This window comes from Salminus brasiliensis, chromosome 25 (assembly GCF_030463535.1).
Source record: "Salminus brasiliensis chromosome 25, fSalBra1.hap2, whole genome shotgun sequence".
NCBI lineage: Eukaryota > Metazoa > Chordata > Actinopteri > Characiformes > Bryconidae > Salminus > Salminus brasiliensis.
In genome coordinates this window covers 15156110-15173593 of record NC_132902.1, presented here as the reverse complement: position 1 = coordinate 15173593, position 17484 = coordinate 15156110, and the positions used below count along the sequence as shown (strand labels likewise).

Genomic DNA, 17484 nt, shown 5'->3' with positions numbered 1-17484 from the left:
AGCTAACAGAAAGGCTACAGTAACTCAGATAGCCACTTTGTACAACTGCGGGAGCAGCTTAGCCAGCCTTGAAGCTACAACAGCAGAAGACCACTTGCAATTACACTGCTGTCAGCCAAGAACAGAAAGCCGAGGCTGCAGTGGGCACAGTTGACGACTGGGAAAAAACGTAGCCTGCTCTGATGACTCTCCATTTCTGCCCACAGATATGGTACAATCTCAGTTAGGCACCAGCAGCAAGAATCCATGAACCCAGCCTACCTTGCTTCAACGGCCCAGGCTGGTGGAGGAAGTTGGTTTCATAGTGTGGAGAAAGTTTTCCGGGCACACTTTGATCCCGATAATATCAATTTGAAGCAGTTTGAACAAATTTAACATCTAGAAGATCAACGTGGAGCAATGTGGCATGATGTAATTCCTGTACATCACATAAACAAGCGGAGAATTAATGTAAGACTGAAGCAGTACAATAACTGCAGACTTCAAAAGCCTCAGAAAGCGAGAGAGACACATAGTGCACAGAAAGACCAAGAGTGTGTGTTTGTTGTGTGTGTGTGTGTGTGTGAACATATGATTTATCAGCCCTGATCTGTAATTCCTCTTTAGCACCCTCTTCTATCGCCCAACAATTATCTTGCTGACCCACTGACGGAAGAAAGACGCAGATAAACAACCGACCAACCCAATAAATAAACCAACAAACAGAGGGTCTGATGAAGCTCTAAGCGAGAAAGACAGATCAGACGTTGTAATGTGTTCGTTTGTTTCCGAAGAGGAAAAAAAAACACACAAAAAAACGCACAAAAAACAGTGAATGCCTTCAAAGCTCAGAGAACGAGAGCGCGCACTGTCAACATCAACCAGTCTCCCAGAAACAAAAGCAAAAATTCCTCCCCGCGCCGTCAATAACAAAATATCTACACGCAGAAAAAGGGGACGCTTCTAAAAGCAATCAGACTCGGGCGAAGATGAAACTAAAAAAGCTTAAATTGATAGCGCGCATCACATTCGCTTCTCTTAAGCGGGGGACGTAACAAATAGTGTCAGGATGCTGTTTGATATGAAAATAAAAGCAACATTGTCTGAGGATTACTGATGGTTTTATTTGTCCATGTTGACGTGGCAACGGAAGCGAAGAGATGTCTTTTTTATTTATTTTTTTCGTTTAATCAAGCGATGTATTCGACGCTAGCCTTGATTTCACCTTGTTGGATATGAAAGAAACATGCACGTAAACAGCACATAGGCAGTACAACGAACCAAGGACATAAACAGGATGACAGACAGACAACAGACATTATGACTGTATATCTGGATCCTCAATTTCATTACTTACAAGTGTCCGTGTGTGTGTGTTGAGTGTGTGTTTACTAGTTTACTAGTGTTCGTGTTGGTTTTGCAGGCCCCAGGGGTTCCAACAGCGTTAAGGAAACATTGAATATCCCTCAGTTCTTCTCTTCTGATGCTTGAGATACTGCACGCACACAATGTCTCCAGTCTGTATACCCAATGGATACATACAGGCCCTCAGTCTGCAGGTACAAAGCTTACAGCAGGACCCCTCCAGGTAAAACACACACACACACACACACACTCTCTCTCACACACACACACTCACACTGGCAACACAAACACCCTGCTAGTGGCGAATCAGTGCGTGAAATTCTCTAAAGGGTTTTAAGTATTTACCCTGAACACTATCAGGCCCTGCTGAAATTCAGCTTACCCTGTTCAATAAGGACTTCAAAGGGAATAGCAAATACCTTTTGCCCGCATATTATACTGCACATCCCCTCTCTCGCTCACTCTCGCGCTCGCTCTCTCTGTCTGTCTCTCTCTCTCTCCTGCTCACACACACACACACACAAACCCTCTTCCCCTTCTCTTTTCTTCTCCCTTCTCACCCATTCATTTCCGTGTTACCTCCCGTTTCTCCAGCGCAAGCGGACCCAGTGATGTAAAATGCATTATGGGCTCCTGCGCTCTCTCCTCTGTAAATGAATAATAACGGTAATTAGGCGCTCGTTTCTTTTCTGCGCGCTGTTGTTTAAGCAGGTACGGAGCAGGTGGGCTGAAGGGGGGCCGGTGTGTAAACAGCACAGTGCCGTCGTTAGCTCTGGGATTAAACACAGATTCACTCCGGGCTTATAGAGGACTGTGCCCCCGCCACCCCCCGCCCCCTTTACTGAGGGAAGGAAGAGAAAAGGAAGGGAGGGAGAAATGAGAGAGGGAGGAGAGTGAGAGAGAAAGTAAATGAAAGAAAGAAAGGAAGTAGGGAAGAGAGAGAAATAGAGGCAGAGATACAGAGAGAGAAAGAGAGAGAAAGGGGAAAGGGGAGGTAGTGTAGGAGGTAGTGAAAGAAAAAGATGAAAGGAAGGTGAAAGGAAAAAAAGAGTGATGAAGAAAGAGAGAGAGGATGGAAAAGAAAAAAGGAATGGAGAGTCACATAAAAAAAGAAAGAAGGAAAGAGAGAAAGAAAGAAAAATAGATGAGACAGTGAGAGAGACAAAGAAAGAGAAAGAAAGAGACAGAGGGAGAGACAGAGAAAGAGAGAGGATGGAAGAGAAAAAGGGAGGGAGAGTCGAGTGAAAGAAAACAGAAAAACAGAACAAGAGAGACTGAGAAAAATAAATAGACAGATATATAGACAGACAGACAGATAGATAGATAGATGGATAGATAGATAGATAGATAGATAGATAGATAGATAGATAGACAGACACACAGAGAGACAGATATATAGACAGATATATAGACAGACAAACAGACAGACAGATAAATAGATGGACGGACGGACAGATAGATAGATAGGCAGATAGACAGACAAACAGACAGACATATAGACAGACGGAGTGTCAGATCAATAGATAGAAGACAGTGCTCATAACAAATGCATTTACGTATGTTTACACCTGCAGGCGCACTATTCTACTGTGCGGTGCTGCACTGAAGCACAGCAACAGCATAAACCAACACACACTGTGATAAACACACCGCACAGAGAGAAAACCTGCATCCAAAAAACAAACCCAAAAAATCATATTTTTGCGATGAATATGCACCAACACACACCTAACATTTATAATGTTTTACAAAGCCATCAAATAAGTGAATGGAGATTAATTGCCCCGCTCGACCTTAAAATAATTATATGAACGTTGGAGCACTAAACTCCGATGAAATTGATACACTTTAATAATTAGATCCTTGGCTCTGACCCGCTCAAGTCAATAAAGGTTATTAAGGCCAATTGCTGTCTAAACGCATTAGAGAGCGAGAGAAGCGCTCCACAGCAGAGCCACTATTTCATTGGCAATATGATAATCCCTCCTCTGTTCACCTCTCTACCCACCCCCTGCAAGCAAGCAAACACACACACACACACACACGCAGCCTCTTCTCAGACACACTAAACCAGATTGGATTCACTTAACCTTTCAGAGGCTTTGATCAAATGAGCTCACACTGCAATAACATTTACATTGACCCTCTCCCTCCTCTTTCTCTCCCGCTCTCTCTCGCTCTCTCTCTCTCTCGGTTTCTCTCTTCTGTCTGCCAGTTTCCTCCCGTCACACACCTACACACACAGCCACACACATTCACTGGTAGGTCAATAACCTAATCAGATATCGATGGCAACCCCTCTCCGCCCCAGTTATATATATATATATATAAACATACAATATGTCCAAGTGTGGGCCAGAGGGGGTATAAAGCCCCCCAGTATTGGAGCAGTGACCCCACTAACGCTCTTGTAGCTGAGTACAATAAAATCCTCACAGCATTGCTCCAAAATCTAGTAGAAAAACCTTTCCTGGACAGTAGAGACAGTTACTACAACAAAAGCAGAATAAACTCTTTTTAATACCCTTGATCCTTGAAGCAATGAATGAGCAGGTGTCCCAATACTTTTATTAAATATATACATATATATGTGTTTGTTTTTTTTTGGCTTTTTTCCCCCCAAGCATTTGGTCTGACAGTGGGGATGGATATATATATATATATATATATATATATATATATATATATATATATATATATATATATATATATATGGGGATTACCCTGATTAAACATACACATATATATGTGTGTGTGTGTGTGTGTGTGTGGGCATATACTAAGTGATTAATAGACGGAAGTATGATAAACACATTTACACGCATTTGGCAACACTGTAACTTAATATGATCAATGCCAATAATGAAGTATATATATATATATACATAGAGAGAGAGAGAGAGAGAGAAAGAGAGGGACGAGAGAGGTAAGCTTAGAGTCTCTTTGCATATCTGCTACTTTAGAAGTGGTGATGCGCGCAGGCGAAGAAGTGGGGAAGGTGACAAATTAGTGCTAAATCGCGGGAGCGCACACACAGAACGCAGCGAAATCAATTACGATCCGACACTACCCTCAGCAGAACTCCCACACACAGAAAGCCCTGCGTCTTTTTCTCCTTTCCAGCCTTATAACCCCCACCCCTCAAACCACCGAGCGCCCCTCCAGAAGAAAGGGGAAGATAAAAAAATGCCACACCGGTATTTAAAATATTCTGCATAAGGCTGACTATCTGCGGCCTGTCAAGCAGGCGGAGAGGCTCTTATTGTTAGAGCTTTAAATAAATGTCAGTGATGTATGATAGCGGTGATAGCGGGTCTGTGGGGAAAACGGGACGCCCACTCAGGACCCTCGGACGGCACGGGCTATCCATCGAAGCGCCACGCTGGGAAACTACTGCTGATGTCCTTTACACACACACATACAGGTTGGTTTTTGTACAATGTCAGGACATGTCCCATATGTATTGTGTGTGTGTGTGTGTGTGTGTGTGTGTGTGTGTGTGTGTGTGTGTGTCATTTTTTAAACCCTTTTCCAGTTTGAAATAAATAGAGCCTCATTTTTTTTTTTATTCAGGACCTGTTGTCCTTGGTTTTCCCACAAAAAATTGTACACTGTCCCCACAAGATGCACAAAAACAAGCACACACAAACACAGACAGACTCGCACACAGCCGAGCAGGGAGTGCTTTAGGTACCTGAGGCCTGGTAGCCTGATAACATCTGTAGCGCTTTTGCCTTACGCTGTCCCGAACACAGCTGGGTGGGATTGAACAGCCTTCCTCTGAGCTCCTCTTCATTTTACCTTTTTCCAGTCGCCACCTTTGGTCCTAATGCTCTGTCATCTGCAAGCTGTGCTTTGGTTAATTACTTATTTTGAATTTATTATTATTATTATTACTATTATTCATATTATCATTAAGCAGGTCTGCAGAGGCAGAGAGAGAAACAGAAACAGAGGTTCAGAATGAGAGAGAGAGACAGACACAGACACAGAGAGAGAGAGAGAGAGAGAGAGAGAAAGAGAGAGAGAGAAGATCTGTTTTATCAGGATGTCATTCAAATAGACGGGTGAGAATTTGCATCACAACAGATTGAAAGAGCGGGAGAGCGAGCGAGGGAAACGAAAAGAGGGGCAAGAAAGACAGGAAGCCCACGGGAACGGTTCTAATAAAGCAGGCAGAAATGTGGGTAACCACACACACACACACACACACACACACACACACACACACACACAGATACATATACACATACTCTTCGCTGCTTTGGTGGAACACAATGATACACTGACCCTTTTGGTTTAATGAAAATAGGGGCCCATTACCAAAAAAAGAAAACAAAATAAATAAATAAAAATCTGGGAAAAACACAAAATAAAATGTGTATTATTCATTTTATTCTTAGTAATAAAATTATTAATAAGAAGATTTTTTTCCCACCTCTGGCTTTTTAAAAATACATCAAATAATTCACTGATTTATTCTTTTTTGAACATGTATATATAAAAGCACGTTTGCTTTTTGGGTGTCGTCTGTATTTCAAACTATGATTAGCATAAAAATGAATCTTAATTAATTAGACGTACCTGTAAGTTCTGACTGCAGGAAAAAAAGAATACATGTTTCAAAACACCAGCTTTGATCATGTGGTTGAACTGACAGCGCCCTCCAATCCCCCCCAAAAAAGGGAAGCTGTCAAACAAATACACGGACATATAAAAGCGACTAGGCTGATTTACAAATGATTAAAAATGTGCTTTTAATCAACTGCTCTCAGAAACAAAAAGCACCGAACAAATGCTGCTCCTCAAAAGGTTGCGTATTTGTTCTTTGTCCCCTTTTTTAGGTTACTTTCTTGCTTTGCTCACATTTTCTCTTTCTCTTTCCTTTCATTTCTCAAAAGTCTGTTTTGTTAATAAGATAATAAATTGCGCTGCGTCCCAAATTCATTTCTGTAGCTTCAATTAAAGGGAAAACGAATTACATTAACGCCACCAACAACAACAAAAAGCAGGAGCTCTAAATCCACGCAGTTTGTGCAGTGGTGATGCTAAAAATAAATAAATAAATAAATAAATAAATAAATAAAAAACAGGCTCAAAAACATTGAAATAAAATAAATAAAGAAATAACTAAAAAGGTAATTACGCATTTGATTGTAAAAAAAAAAAAAAACAGCCAGTAGTGGGCAGGGTGAGGGACCCCGGGTAAGAGCTAGAATCGGCCATGCACACATAAGCGTGTGTTTGACCAGGGGATATCAGCGCTCTTAACCCTCAATTCTGGACAGAGGGAGAATGGGAGGCTCACAGCAGGAGTTCTCTTTACATCTCAGTCTCTCTCACCTCTGTATCCTGCCTCAAATCACCACACACACACACATGCACACAGGCTGCGCCGCGGCTGGCCTGAGCGCCTCTCCTTAGCCCCAGCAGCACATTAGATGTGATTACTGCTCACAGAAAGAGAGAGAGAGAGAGAGCGAGAGAGAGAGCGAGAGAGAGAGAGAGTAGACTCCATGGTACACTATAAGATTACGGTGATACAACAGTGCCCCCTACTGACTCTCACTACATTCTCAGACAGAGTGTACTCAACACACAGTGCTCACACCTATGCAAAGCTCTGAAGACTTAGACTGTACCCGTGTGTTCGCTAAACCATTCCCAAGCCTGTTCCTAAGGAAGATCGGCATTACTTGCAGTTATCACCCAAATTCGGCTTGATAGACTCTAAAACATAAAGGTGCTTTAGATGGTTCCTTGAGGGATGTCATAGAAGAGGCACTTTTTTGTTTCATAAAGATTTTTGTAAAGAAGTTGTAGAGAGCGTGTGAAGAACCTGTCACCTGATAAAGTTCCTTTACATCAAGTGAAGGTTCTCTGGACGTTAAAAGGTTCTTGGAAAGTGGTTCTTCAATAGAAACCTAAGCGTCTTTATTATTAGGAGAGTTAACCCAGTGTGCTGCTGCTGGTAATGCTGCTGCTGGTGCTTTTGAACACATCTCTGCAATGTCTGGAAGCATCTGGAACCAAGCCTGTGCTCTTCTAACTAGCTCAAAAGATCTCGACCTCAACTTCTTTTAGGAAAATACAGTCTTGTATAAATATTTCTATGAATGTATTCAAATGCAATATGGAGTTTTGACAATATGCTGAGTCCTGCTGTTCACTATTCTAATTTAATATCGTATTAAATACGGTAAAACTTATTTAAAGCTTGAAGCTTAAACAAGAGAGACAGTTTGACCTCAACACTAGTAGGGAATCTCAATTGCAGGCCATTCACAATAGAAGAATCACACAAAAGCCATCAAAAACCTTTCAGGGTTCATACACTTTAACCAATTTCAAATTCAAGGACTTTCCATGACTTTTCAAGTACCAAAAATACTAAAACCTAAATTCCAGAACCAAATATTTCCCTGGAATTTCAGAAATCAGGAATGTTTAGTCCAGTCCAGAGCTGAAAGACTGCCCACGCTAGCTTGTGTTTATTTTTATATTATTATATAACATGACAGAGGAGCTCATTACAATATTTTCCATGACTTTTAAGTACTTTTGTCAAGTTTGTTATTTTTCAAGGCCTATTCAGTACTGGATTTTAGCATGTTTATTTTCCATGACTGTTCAGGTTTTCCAGAACCCGTATGAACCCTGTCCTTATCCCTCAACGTCAGCTGTTTTAAGCTGTACTGAAAGCCAATCAAATTTATTTCTTGGGTCATACACAACTGGTAGGTTTAATATTGTGACCATGTCGTCTGTGTGGTTTGGTGGGAAATACACTGTTCTTAGAAATTTACTTAGTCTGATTAGTTAACAGTGATGGAGATAGGGACCAGGCGTCTGAAGTAGGGGTGTGCGATATGTATTGTCTCCGATAATATCTGAATTGTTGGTCAGAATAGCTTCTGAATTTGTTAAGCTGTTTTAACATACACAAAGTAAAATGATCAAATTTAAAGCATTTGAAAGTGACAATAAATAACATGTAATATAAACAACATGTAATATAAATATTGTACATTCATATTAAGTTACAATTTAATGTAAAAAAATAATAATTGTAACGTGAAAGTTGTTGCACTGTTATTTTTGTATTATTTTTACTTAAAAGCTTCAGTTTTAAGTAAAAAAATAAGAAGGACAAGCTGGTGCAATGCAAGACTTTTACAAACACATTTTGAAGGATGCAAAGCATCGTCTAATTATCGTTATTGGCAGAATCACTGAAATATTGAGATATCATTTTTGGTCAATATTGCACACCTCTAGTCTGAATTCTTTAAATGTAGCCTTTCTTGGCCTAAAATGTAATTTAAAGATCCATTAATGTCTGGGACGTACATGCAGGGTGCTGTAAAGCAATATTTTCCTAAGAGAAAAATCTAATTTAACTAGTATTAACTCAAATTACTTTTTTTAGAGAGGAAATAAAATGACTATATTTGCATGTACAGACTGTATTACAATCACAACCACTTATAACAAATCTGCAAGTTTTCCAAACCTCTCTGAATGTCACAGGTTACATCTCAACAGCTAAATGAAGCAGAAAACATCACTGGGATTTCTCTTCAAAAATGCAATGGATTGCTATCAGTTTAACAAACCCAAAGTGCCTTTATTTTTAACGTTTCTCAAAGAAAACACAGAATGCTTGTGCAGCAGTTACTAGGGTGAAAGAATTTGTGCTAGGTGGCTTCTACGGTATGGCAGGTGGCTGCTATGGGGTCGCTACATAGTTGCAAGATACTACAAAGTTGATAGGTGGTGGCTATGATGTTGCTCATAACAACCATATTGTTGCTCATAACAAACTCATAACAACCACCTGCCATACTGCCATACTGCCATACATTGCAGCTGCCTAGGAGCCACTATCAACACCCCTGCAACCACTATCAACATCCTTGCGAGAAGATTACTATGGTGTTGCCAGGTGCTAGGTGGTGTCGCTTAGTGGTTGTAAGGGTTGGTTGCCATACCATACCATTACCTGCCATACCATATCAGCTACCTAGGAGACACTATCAACACCCCTGCAACCACAACAAGCAATCAACATCCTTGCAACATGATTACTACGGTGTTGCTAGATGGCAGCTATAATGTTGCTAGATAGTTACTGCGGTTGGTGGTGGCAACAATGTTTATAGTGGTTGGCTGCCAGACAGTTGGTATGTATGGCACTATGGTAGGCACATAGATGGCTGTTATGGGATTGAATGTTGGATCAAAAATGCAGGCAAAAATAAAAAACTGCCAGATAAATAAAAAAAAATGGGCCACCATAATTACTGCATATACAGAAGAGCAAAATAGGTAATCCAGTGTTGATAAGGTCATGGCATTAGATCCCGATTGTGTCAGTCATAAAATAGTCCTAAATTCTCATTGTTTTAGTTTTAGAGATACATGACTTGCCTGACTGTTTTGGTTTTTACATGGCCTAAATCTCTGGACGGCCAGCTCAACCCTAGACGTACTGATCCACATTCAAGCGTCAAAGTAAAGAATGTAAGGAAAAACGAAGACAACAGCAACACAAGGATTTCTGCATGAATCTTAATAAACTTGACTAAATTTAACTAGAAATTTAAATTACCATCCATTATTTCAAAGAACCAATTGGCCACCTGCATACAAGCCCAGGACTAAAGGACTTCAGGCCTCCAGGACTCGTTCATTTCCCAAATAGCTCAGCTACACATATGGGTCAAACATGTACTCTGTGACGCTCTGTTAAGAAGACTTAAATGACCTCAATCACTGCGAGCCAGATGGACAGGTGAAAGCAATGATAATAAAGTTTCCTTCGTTGCCTTAGTCTCTTTGACCCATGCAGTATTTCATTCTCAATCCCAGACTGTAAAAGACTGTGAAGGACAAGGCAGACATAGCTGCACACTTAACAACGGAAGAAGGAACTTACAGCGGTCCTGTACGGTAAGAAGCGTCTTACGATATATATTCAACTGAAATTCCAGTGAAACAGACTTTGTGAAGCACCATGGCACGTTAATAATCAGACAGCAGAAAAGCACATTGGTTTGCACTCTGCTCAGAAACACTGTAATGTTCAGTTATTAGCTTTGGATGTTCAAAAGACCATGATTCTGTAAGCGTGTCAACACTGCAGTGGTAGCTGACTCATCAGGCCCTTCAGACTAATATCAACGGCCGTTTGTTCCCATTCAGGCTATGACTCAAAACCACACACAGTGATGTGAAAGTCGTTTTGTGCAATAATACATGTTAGATCTGAGGCCACTGTACTGGAGAATAATGCCATAAAAATGCCTCCTGAGTGAAACACTACTGTTTGAAACCAGGCTGCTTTAAATACACTGTCTGCAATACAGTTACTCATGGAATTTCGAGCTTACTGGGTTGGTTTGATGTGCATCCTTCACTTGAAGCGAAGCGATTAACCTCTTAAAAAGCCTACGTGCCGCAGACGGGCCGAGAGTACCATAGAATAGCCCCACCAGTTTCTACAGAAGTCCCTGTAGTTACTGAGTTATACAGTATCCTTAGTGTGAAATAAGCCTCTGGGTATTAAGGGGTTAACCCTGTCTTTTCATGAGTAGAAACTGGAAGAGGCTAGAAGTTGATTTACAGTGTATTGTGAGTTTAAATTGATGTGATCTGGTGTTTTTCTGTGTATTTATTCAATATTTGAATACAACAGCAGTCCACTCTGTTCAAAGACCTCAGCATCTCCTGTGCAGATCCTTCAAGCCTTGTAAACCCCCCCTCAGTTCTCACTATTTAATTTCCCTTCTCGTTGTGGTGGGTATTACACATAATAAATCATACCTCCAACAGCCTAAGCACTGTAATCTGAGGTCTTACCATCCTCTCCATCTCCTTCCAGTCCGTCTCCAGGCACTCCATGGGTTTGCTCCACCAGCTGCAGAACCGAGCATAGCGCCGGCCCTGGAACCAATACTGCCTTAGCCATTCAAACTCCACCTGTCAACAACAGAACACATGTATAAATACTTACGTCACTTCAAACTAGGCTTTGCTTAGCCAACATACGCTATATGGACAAAAGTATTGAGACACCTGCTCATTCATTGTTTATTCAGAAATCAAGGGGATCTAAAAAAAAAAAAAAAAAAAAAAAAGAGTATCTGGTTTTTGTTGGAGTAATTGCCTCTACTGTACAGGGATTGAAGCACCACCCATCATTCCAGAGAACTCCAGAGTTCCACTGCTCCACAGCTCAATGCCTGGATCATTTTATTTATGCCCCCCAAAATGCACATACACCCAGACCACTAGCAAAAGCACTGCTAGGCCTAGTCAACGACGATCTGAGCTACTTTAACAAAGGTCAAATTGTGATGGTTATACGACTGGGTCAAAACATCTTCAAAATATCGGACAGATCTTGTGGGGTATGCAGTGGTCAGTATCTATCAAAAGTGCTCCAAAAAAGGACAACTGGTAAACTGGCAACAGGGTCATGGGCACCTAAGGCTCACTGATGTGATCCATGGAGACCCCACCTCACAACTTACAGGACTTAAAAGTTAGCTGCTAATGATTTGGTGCCAAAAATAACAGGACGCCTTCAGAAATCGTATGGAGTCCATGCCTCGAATGGTCAAATCTGTTGTAGCAGCACCTAGTCTTATTAGTCAGTGGTACTAATATTTTGGCTGTTTGGTGTATTTCAGGCTGTAGTTCTCTCTTTTAATGCACTTTTGGTCCAAAATAAAAGGCAAATTCAAATGTGAGGAGCAGTCTAAGAGTTGAACCAACCCATTTTATAGAGATTAGCAACCAAATTCATTTGAGTACAGTATATGTCACATAACACACGTACTAGCCACTGCTGACCTCTGCAGCGAACATGGAGGGACATTTATATAACAGCTTGTGGTTTGGCTAGCAAGCTAGCAAAGGGCACAGCTGAAGGACATGCATAATCACAGTTGTTCAGAATTGCACCTGGAAAGCCAGGTGATGGAATCCAACCTTGTACACGAGGCACACCCAAAGTAACCTGCTTACACATGTTAGAGGTGTTAAAAGCACGTCGACAAACGGCAGCCAAGTGTGCTCAGCGGCCCGGCTGTGAGCAAACGGCAGTCGCTGGTCAAAATTGTCCTTGTCATACCTGACTAGTTCTCTCTGTCCTTGGCTGAGTCTGCACCTACTTAAGAAGATCAAGCTCACTTGTGTGTGAATGTGTGTGTAGGCCTTTTTGTCCTGAGAGCCCAGTGAGCGCTGGGGGCAGGGAATAAAGAGAGGGAGGAAGGTCACTGGGCATGTGTGAGATTGAGAGCAATCACAGTCTGAAAATGGACATTATGGTCAGACCCACACAAACACAGGCCTAGGTATGCACAGATTATATGTCTACCTTTAGCAGACCAAATCTCCAGACAGAGCCTCAAGACCACATTCTTATCAGTAATACAGGAGCAAAACAGGACAAAGGTGGAGATGTACACTACAATGTACATGGACAAAAGTTTTGGGACACCTGCTTATTTGTTTCTTACGAAAAATATATATAAAGAATCTCCCGTTTTTGCTGGAGTAACTGTCTCTATTGTCCAGGGATGGAGCATTGCTGTGAGGATCTGGTTGCATTCAGTGATAAGAGTGTTAGAGAGGTCAGAATGTTGGATGTTCTCCACCCCACCTCATCCATCCCAAAAGTATTGGATGGAGCACCATCCATCATTCCAGAGAACACTGTTCCATAGCTCCACAGCTCAATGCTGGGGGGCTTTATACCCTTCTAGCCCACGCCTGGCATTAGGCATGGTGCCAACATGTTCATGTTTATCTGCTCCAGAGAGTCCTATTCTATTGGCAGTACTTCTGCACAGGGACTAGACAAGCTGTGTTGCATGTACGCCTGTGCACATCTGAGTCAGCATTGGGACTTAATTAAAGTAGCTGAATGCATTCACTGGAAGGGATGTTCACAAATATTTGGACATATAGTGTACACTAGGCTAACACTAAGGGACCTGGTATGATAATAACAGCTTCCTGTATGGTTAATAATCTACCAAAGAAAACAACTGAATCTTCCATTGAGTCCCAACAAATCTAGCAGTACAAGCACACACACACACACACACACACACACACACACACACACACACACACACACACACACACACACACACACACACACAGGCAGTTTGCTGTTTGCTTTTAATGCAGGTGTTTCTGTTGTTTGTTTGGTCCTGATCAAAACTGTGTCACGGTGATGGGATGGGATGGGATTGGTGTTGGGGGGGTGGGGGGGGGTGGAACATCTGCATTTGCTGTTGTTTTCTGTTGTTGTGTTTTTTGTTTTATTTTCCTGCTTTGTGTCACCCATGAGAGACATAACGGTTTATCACACGCGCGCACAAACACCTCACACACCCTCTCCCTGCGGCAACACACACCTCCCGCTACCTCGCTCTCCTCCTCTTCCTCGTTTTGGACTCCTCTCTCTCTCTTTCTTCTCTCTCTCTCTCTCTCTTTCTCCCTTTGGGGATCGATAGAGCCTCCTCACCTTTCCTCCGGGAGTCTCCCATCATTTTCCCTCGTTTGAAGTGATGTTTTAATCCTCCTAAGGATGCTTAGAGAAGCCAGGTGTGTGTCTGTGTATGCATGTATGTGTGTTTGTGTGTGTGTGTTTAGGTGTCTGCCTGTCTCACACTGCCTCAAATGTGAATGCGAGCAACTCAAACCTGCCCTCCCACTAACACTCAACAAAGCAAAGCGCCGAAATGAACCTCAGAACACACACACACACACACACACACACACCGCTTGCAGCTCCATCCAACGTCAACATAACACACGTAGTTTGACATGCTACGGTGGAGTTTAAACCCAGGAACAAAGGCCTGGCAACACGATGGCTTTTATTCTCCTGAAGTGTTGCTTTGTTTACAGTTTTCAGACAGTAGGCCTACATCCAGCTTACCAGCCTGCGCTCACCAGGCACAGGTGCAGCACTGTAAACCCAAGACACTGATACAAATCCAATGATAGCACTTTATTCCTCCACAATTCATTAGAGCCTTCCAGCTTATTACACTCCAAGATGCTGTTAATGTCTAAGGGCTGCTTCTCCAGTTTTGCTTGTAAATAGGGTCCTTAAATGAGGGTTCTTAGGAAAGGCAATGGTTTTATATCAGTATACAGACGCTTAAATGAATGCTAAATTCTCCCCCATACCTATTGTAGATGGTTAATATAGCTGCAAAAAGGGTCAAATGCCTTTTTTTCCAAAAGAAGGGGTCTACATAATACTGAAAAAGGGCTTATTTGACGTGTAACAATCACAAAACCTTTCTGATGCTACATACATACTACATAGAACCAAGGTTCCATATAGAGTTTTTTTTTTTTACAAGCTGAAGAACCCTTATGTGGTGGTAGGTTAGAGTACCAGGCTATTGATAACAGGAGGGTTGTTTTTACAGATTTCAGACAGTAGGCCTAAATCCAGCTTACTAGGCTGCGCTCACCAGGCCCAGGTGCAGCACTATAAACCCAAGACACTGATACAAATTCAATGATAGCACTTTATTCCCCCACAATTCATTAGAGCCTTCCAGCTTATTACACTCCAAGATGCTGTTTATGCCTTAGGGCAATGCAGGGCAATGCTGCTTTTCCAGTTATACTCTTAAATAGGCTACTTAACGGGTTCTTAGGAAAGGCAACGGTTTTATATAGAACCATGACAACCCAAAGAACTATGCAGATGCTTAAATGAATCCTTACATTCTTTTCAATACCAAACCAAGCAAAAAAGGGGTCCATATTATACAGAAAGAGGGCTTAATTTGCTTGTGACAACAACAGAACCTTTTCTGATGCTACATACATGCTGCTATAGAACCAAGGTTCCATTTAGAGTCATCCTTAAATGTTTTTTTTACCAAGCTGAGGAACTGCCACTTGGTGGCACAGCAGTTAGAACACCGGGTAATTGATGACAGGGTTGTGGTTTGAGGGATGCCACTTCCCTCACCTGCTCCCAGGGCACCACAGCAATGGCTGTGCTCCCGACATACGTTTTGAACAGACTGAAGTAGTGGGTTTTTTGGTGTGTATTGGCAAAAGTAAGATTTCAATTTAAAACCAGTAGTTTTTTAGCAACATTAGCCTAGCATCTCCCGTCCTAAATTAAAGAAGCAAACTTTAGAAACCGAGCATGACTCAACTGATCGAATGCATCTGAACTAGGTGATAAACCATGTTCATTCGACGTTTTTGCTGAACTACTCCTTCAAACATTCAAGAATAAGCCTTTACAATAAACATGTGTGTTTAAACTCTTGACCGGGCTTGCAGTCCGGAGAATTTGGCCTAAGGTGTGGATTAAAACTGGATAACAACAACAACAACAACAAAAAATCATAGTGCCTTAGTAACAGACAACAGCCCCATACATGGAGATTACAAGCGGTTTAACTGGACAGATTTCAGTCCCCTCAGTGCGGCCCCTCTTCAAAGAAATGCTACGCTTTGAGCACGTTCAAACCTCCACTAGCTTTAGTCCCGCACCCACTGCTGGGCAGCGACCCACAGAAGCCCGAGGCTACAAATGCTAGCTGTCGTCCCTGTGTCCGTCCCACCCTCCTGCTCTGATTGTCTGTCTGTCCTTTTGCTGGGAGAACACAGGCTGCGCAGGCAGCTTTGAGGCGACATGGAGGGCGCTTTCCTGCAGAGCGGGCCTGCAGCGGGCACAAAGAGGGAGACGGAGCATCTGGCATTTCCAGGGACTGTGAGCAAATGCCACCTGCACAGGTAGAGAAGCAGAGAGTAAAAACGAACAGGAGGACGCATTCTGCCTTCATGTGCTAGCAGATCTACCTCTAAGGAGTTGCTGGCCTACATGTTGCACATGAACATAAGTTCCAAGTTATAATTAGAGACAAGTGGAATAAAAAAATATAAGTAGGGACAATGGGACACAATGGGACACAATTTTTAAACCAATTCTTTGAGGGACCTTTTCCTGTTCCATGGTTGACGGTAGTGATGGATTTGGTTTGGATAGGAAACGTGTAGGAAGGTAGATCTTCAGGAGGAGGGTTGGAGACCACTGAGTTAAAGCTAATGAAGCTTTTTTCATTTGTTCTCCATATACACTAAATGGACAAAAGTATTGGGACATTGCTCATATATTTTTTTGCTTCCAAAATCAAGGGTATTAAAAAAGTTTGGCATGACTGTCTACTGTCCAGGGAAGGCTTTTTATTAGATTTTGGAGCAATGCTGTGAGGAAGTGATTGCATTCAGTGACAAGAGTATTTTGTGAGGTCATGATGTTGAATGATCACTAGCCCACCTCATCCCCGACTCTTCCATCCCAACAGTATTGGATGGAGCTCCATCGTTCCAGAGAATGTAGTTCCACTGCTCTACAGCTTAATGCTGGAGGCCCAGCCAACATGCTCATGCAGAGCTCACATGGGTAGAACATGGGCTAGATGTTGGGCTTCCCAAACTGGCCCCATCGGTAAAGCCTACCTTAATCTCACATGGGTCCCATCTAAGGCCCAGGTGCTATTGTACAACCCAGATGGGGCCCACGTTTAACCCCTCCTGGTCCCATCAATGATCCAGGTGAGCATGCCTATGTGGGGCCTATATGGAAGCTGTGGGCAAAACTTTCTGGCTCCCTGTTGGGCTACCCATACAGGCCCCACATGGGCTTGTTATCTGGGGGGCTTTATACCCCGCTAGCCCACGCTTGGAATTAGGCATAGTGCCAATAGCTATACTGCTTTTATTCATTAGAAGGGGTGTCCACAAACATTTAGACATATAACGTACATTTTAATCACCTTTAAAGGATCAGTATTCACAACAAAATGTTCACGTCAGGTGGGCACTAGTAATTATGTACATGGGGCCATCTAATGAGCATGTGAAGGCAGATTGTGAATGACAGATCTCTCTCTCTCTCAGTCCCTCACTGTCTCTCTCTCTATCTGTAAAGGAAGAGCTAACTGCATATTAGCTCTGTCAGTGACCAGATGTGCACAACGCAGTGACCTGCTATCATAGCGACACAGCACATTATAGCTCAAATGGGCTAAGGTCTTTCTACTCTCTCTCTCTCTCTTTCTCTCTCTCTCACACACACAC

General features: G+C 42.2%; 1 protein-coding gene across 1 annotated transcript in view; it reads right to left on the bottom strand.

The window, feature by feature from the left end:
* fto (FTO alpha-ketoglutarate dependent dioxygenase) overlaps nucleotides 1-17484 on the bottom strand; it is a 220929-nt gene that overhangs the window by 146285 nt on the left and 57160 nt on the right. The window contains 1 exon segment of the mRNA XM_072671498.1: nucleotides 11206-11325. Within this exon segment, the coding sequence (XP_072527599.1) occupies nucleotides 11206-11325 (120 nt within the window).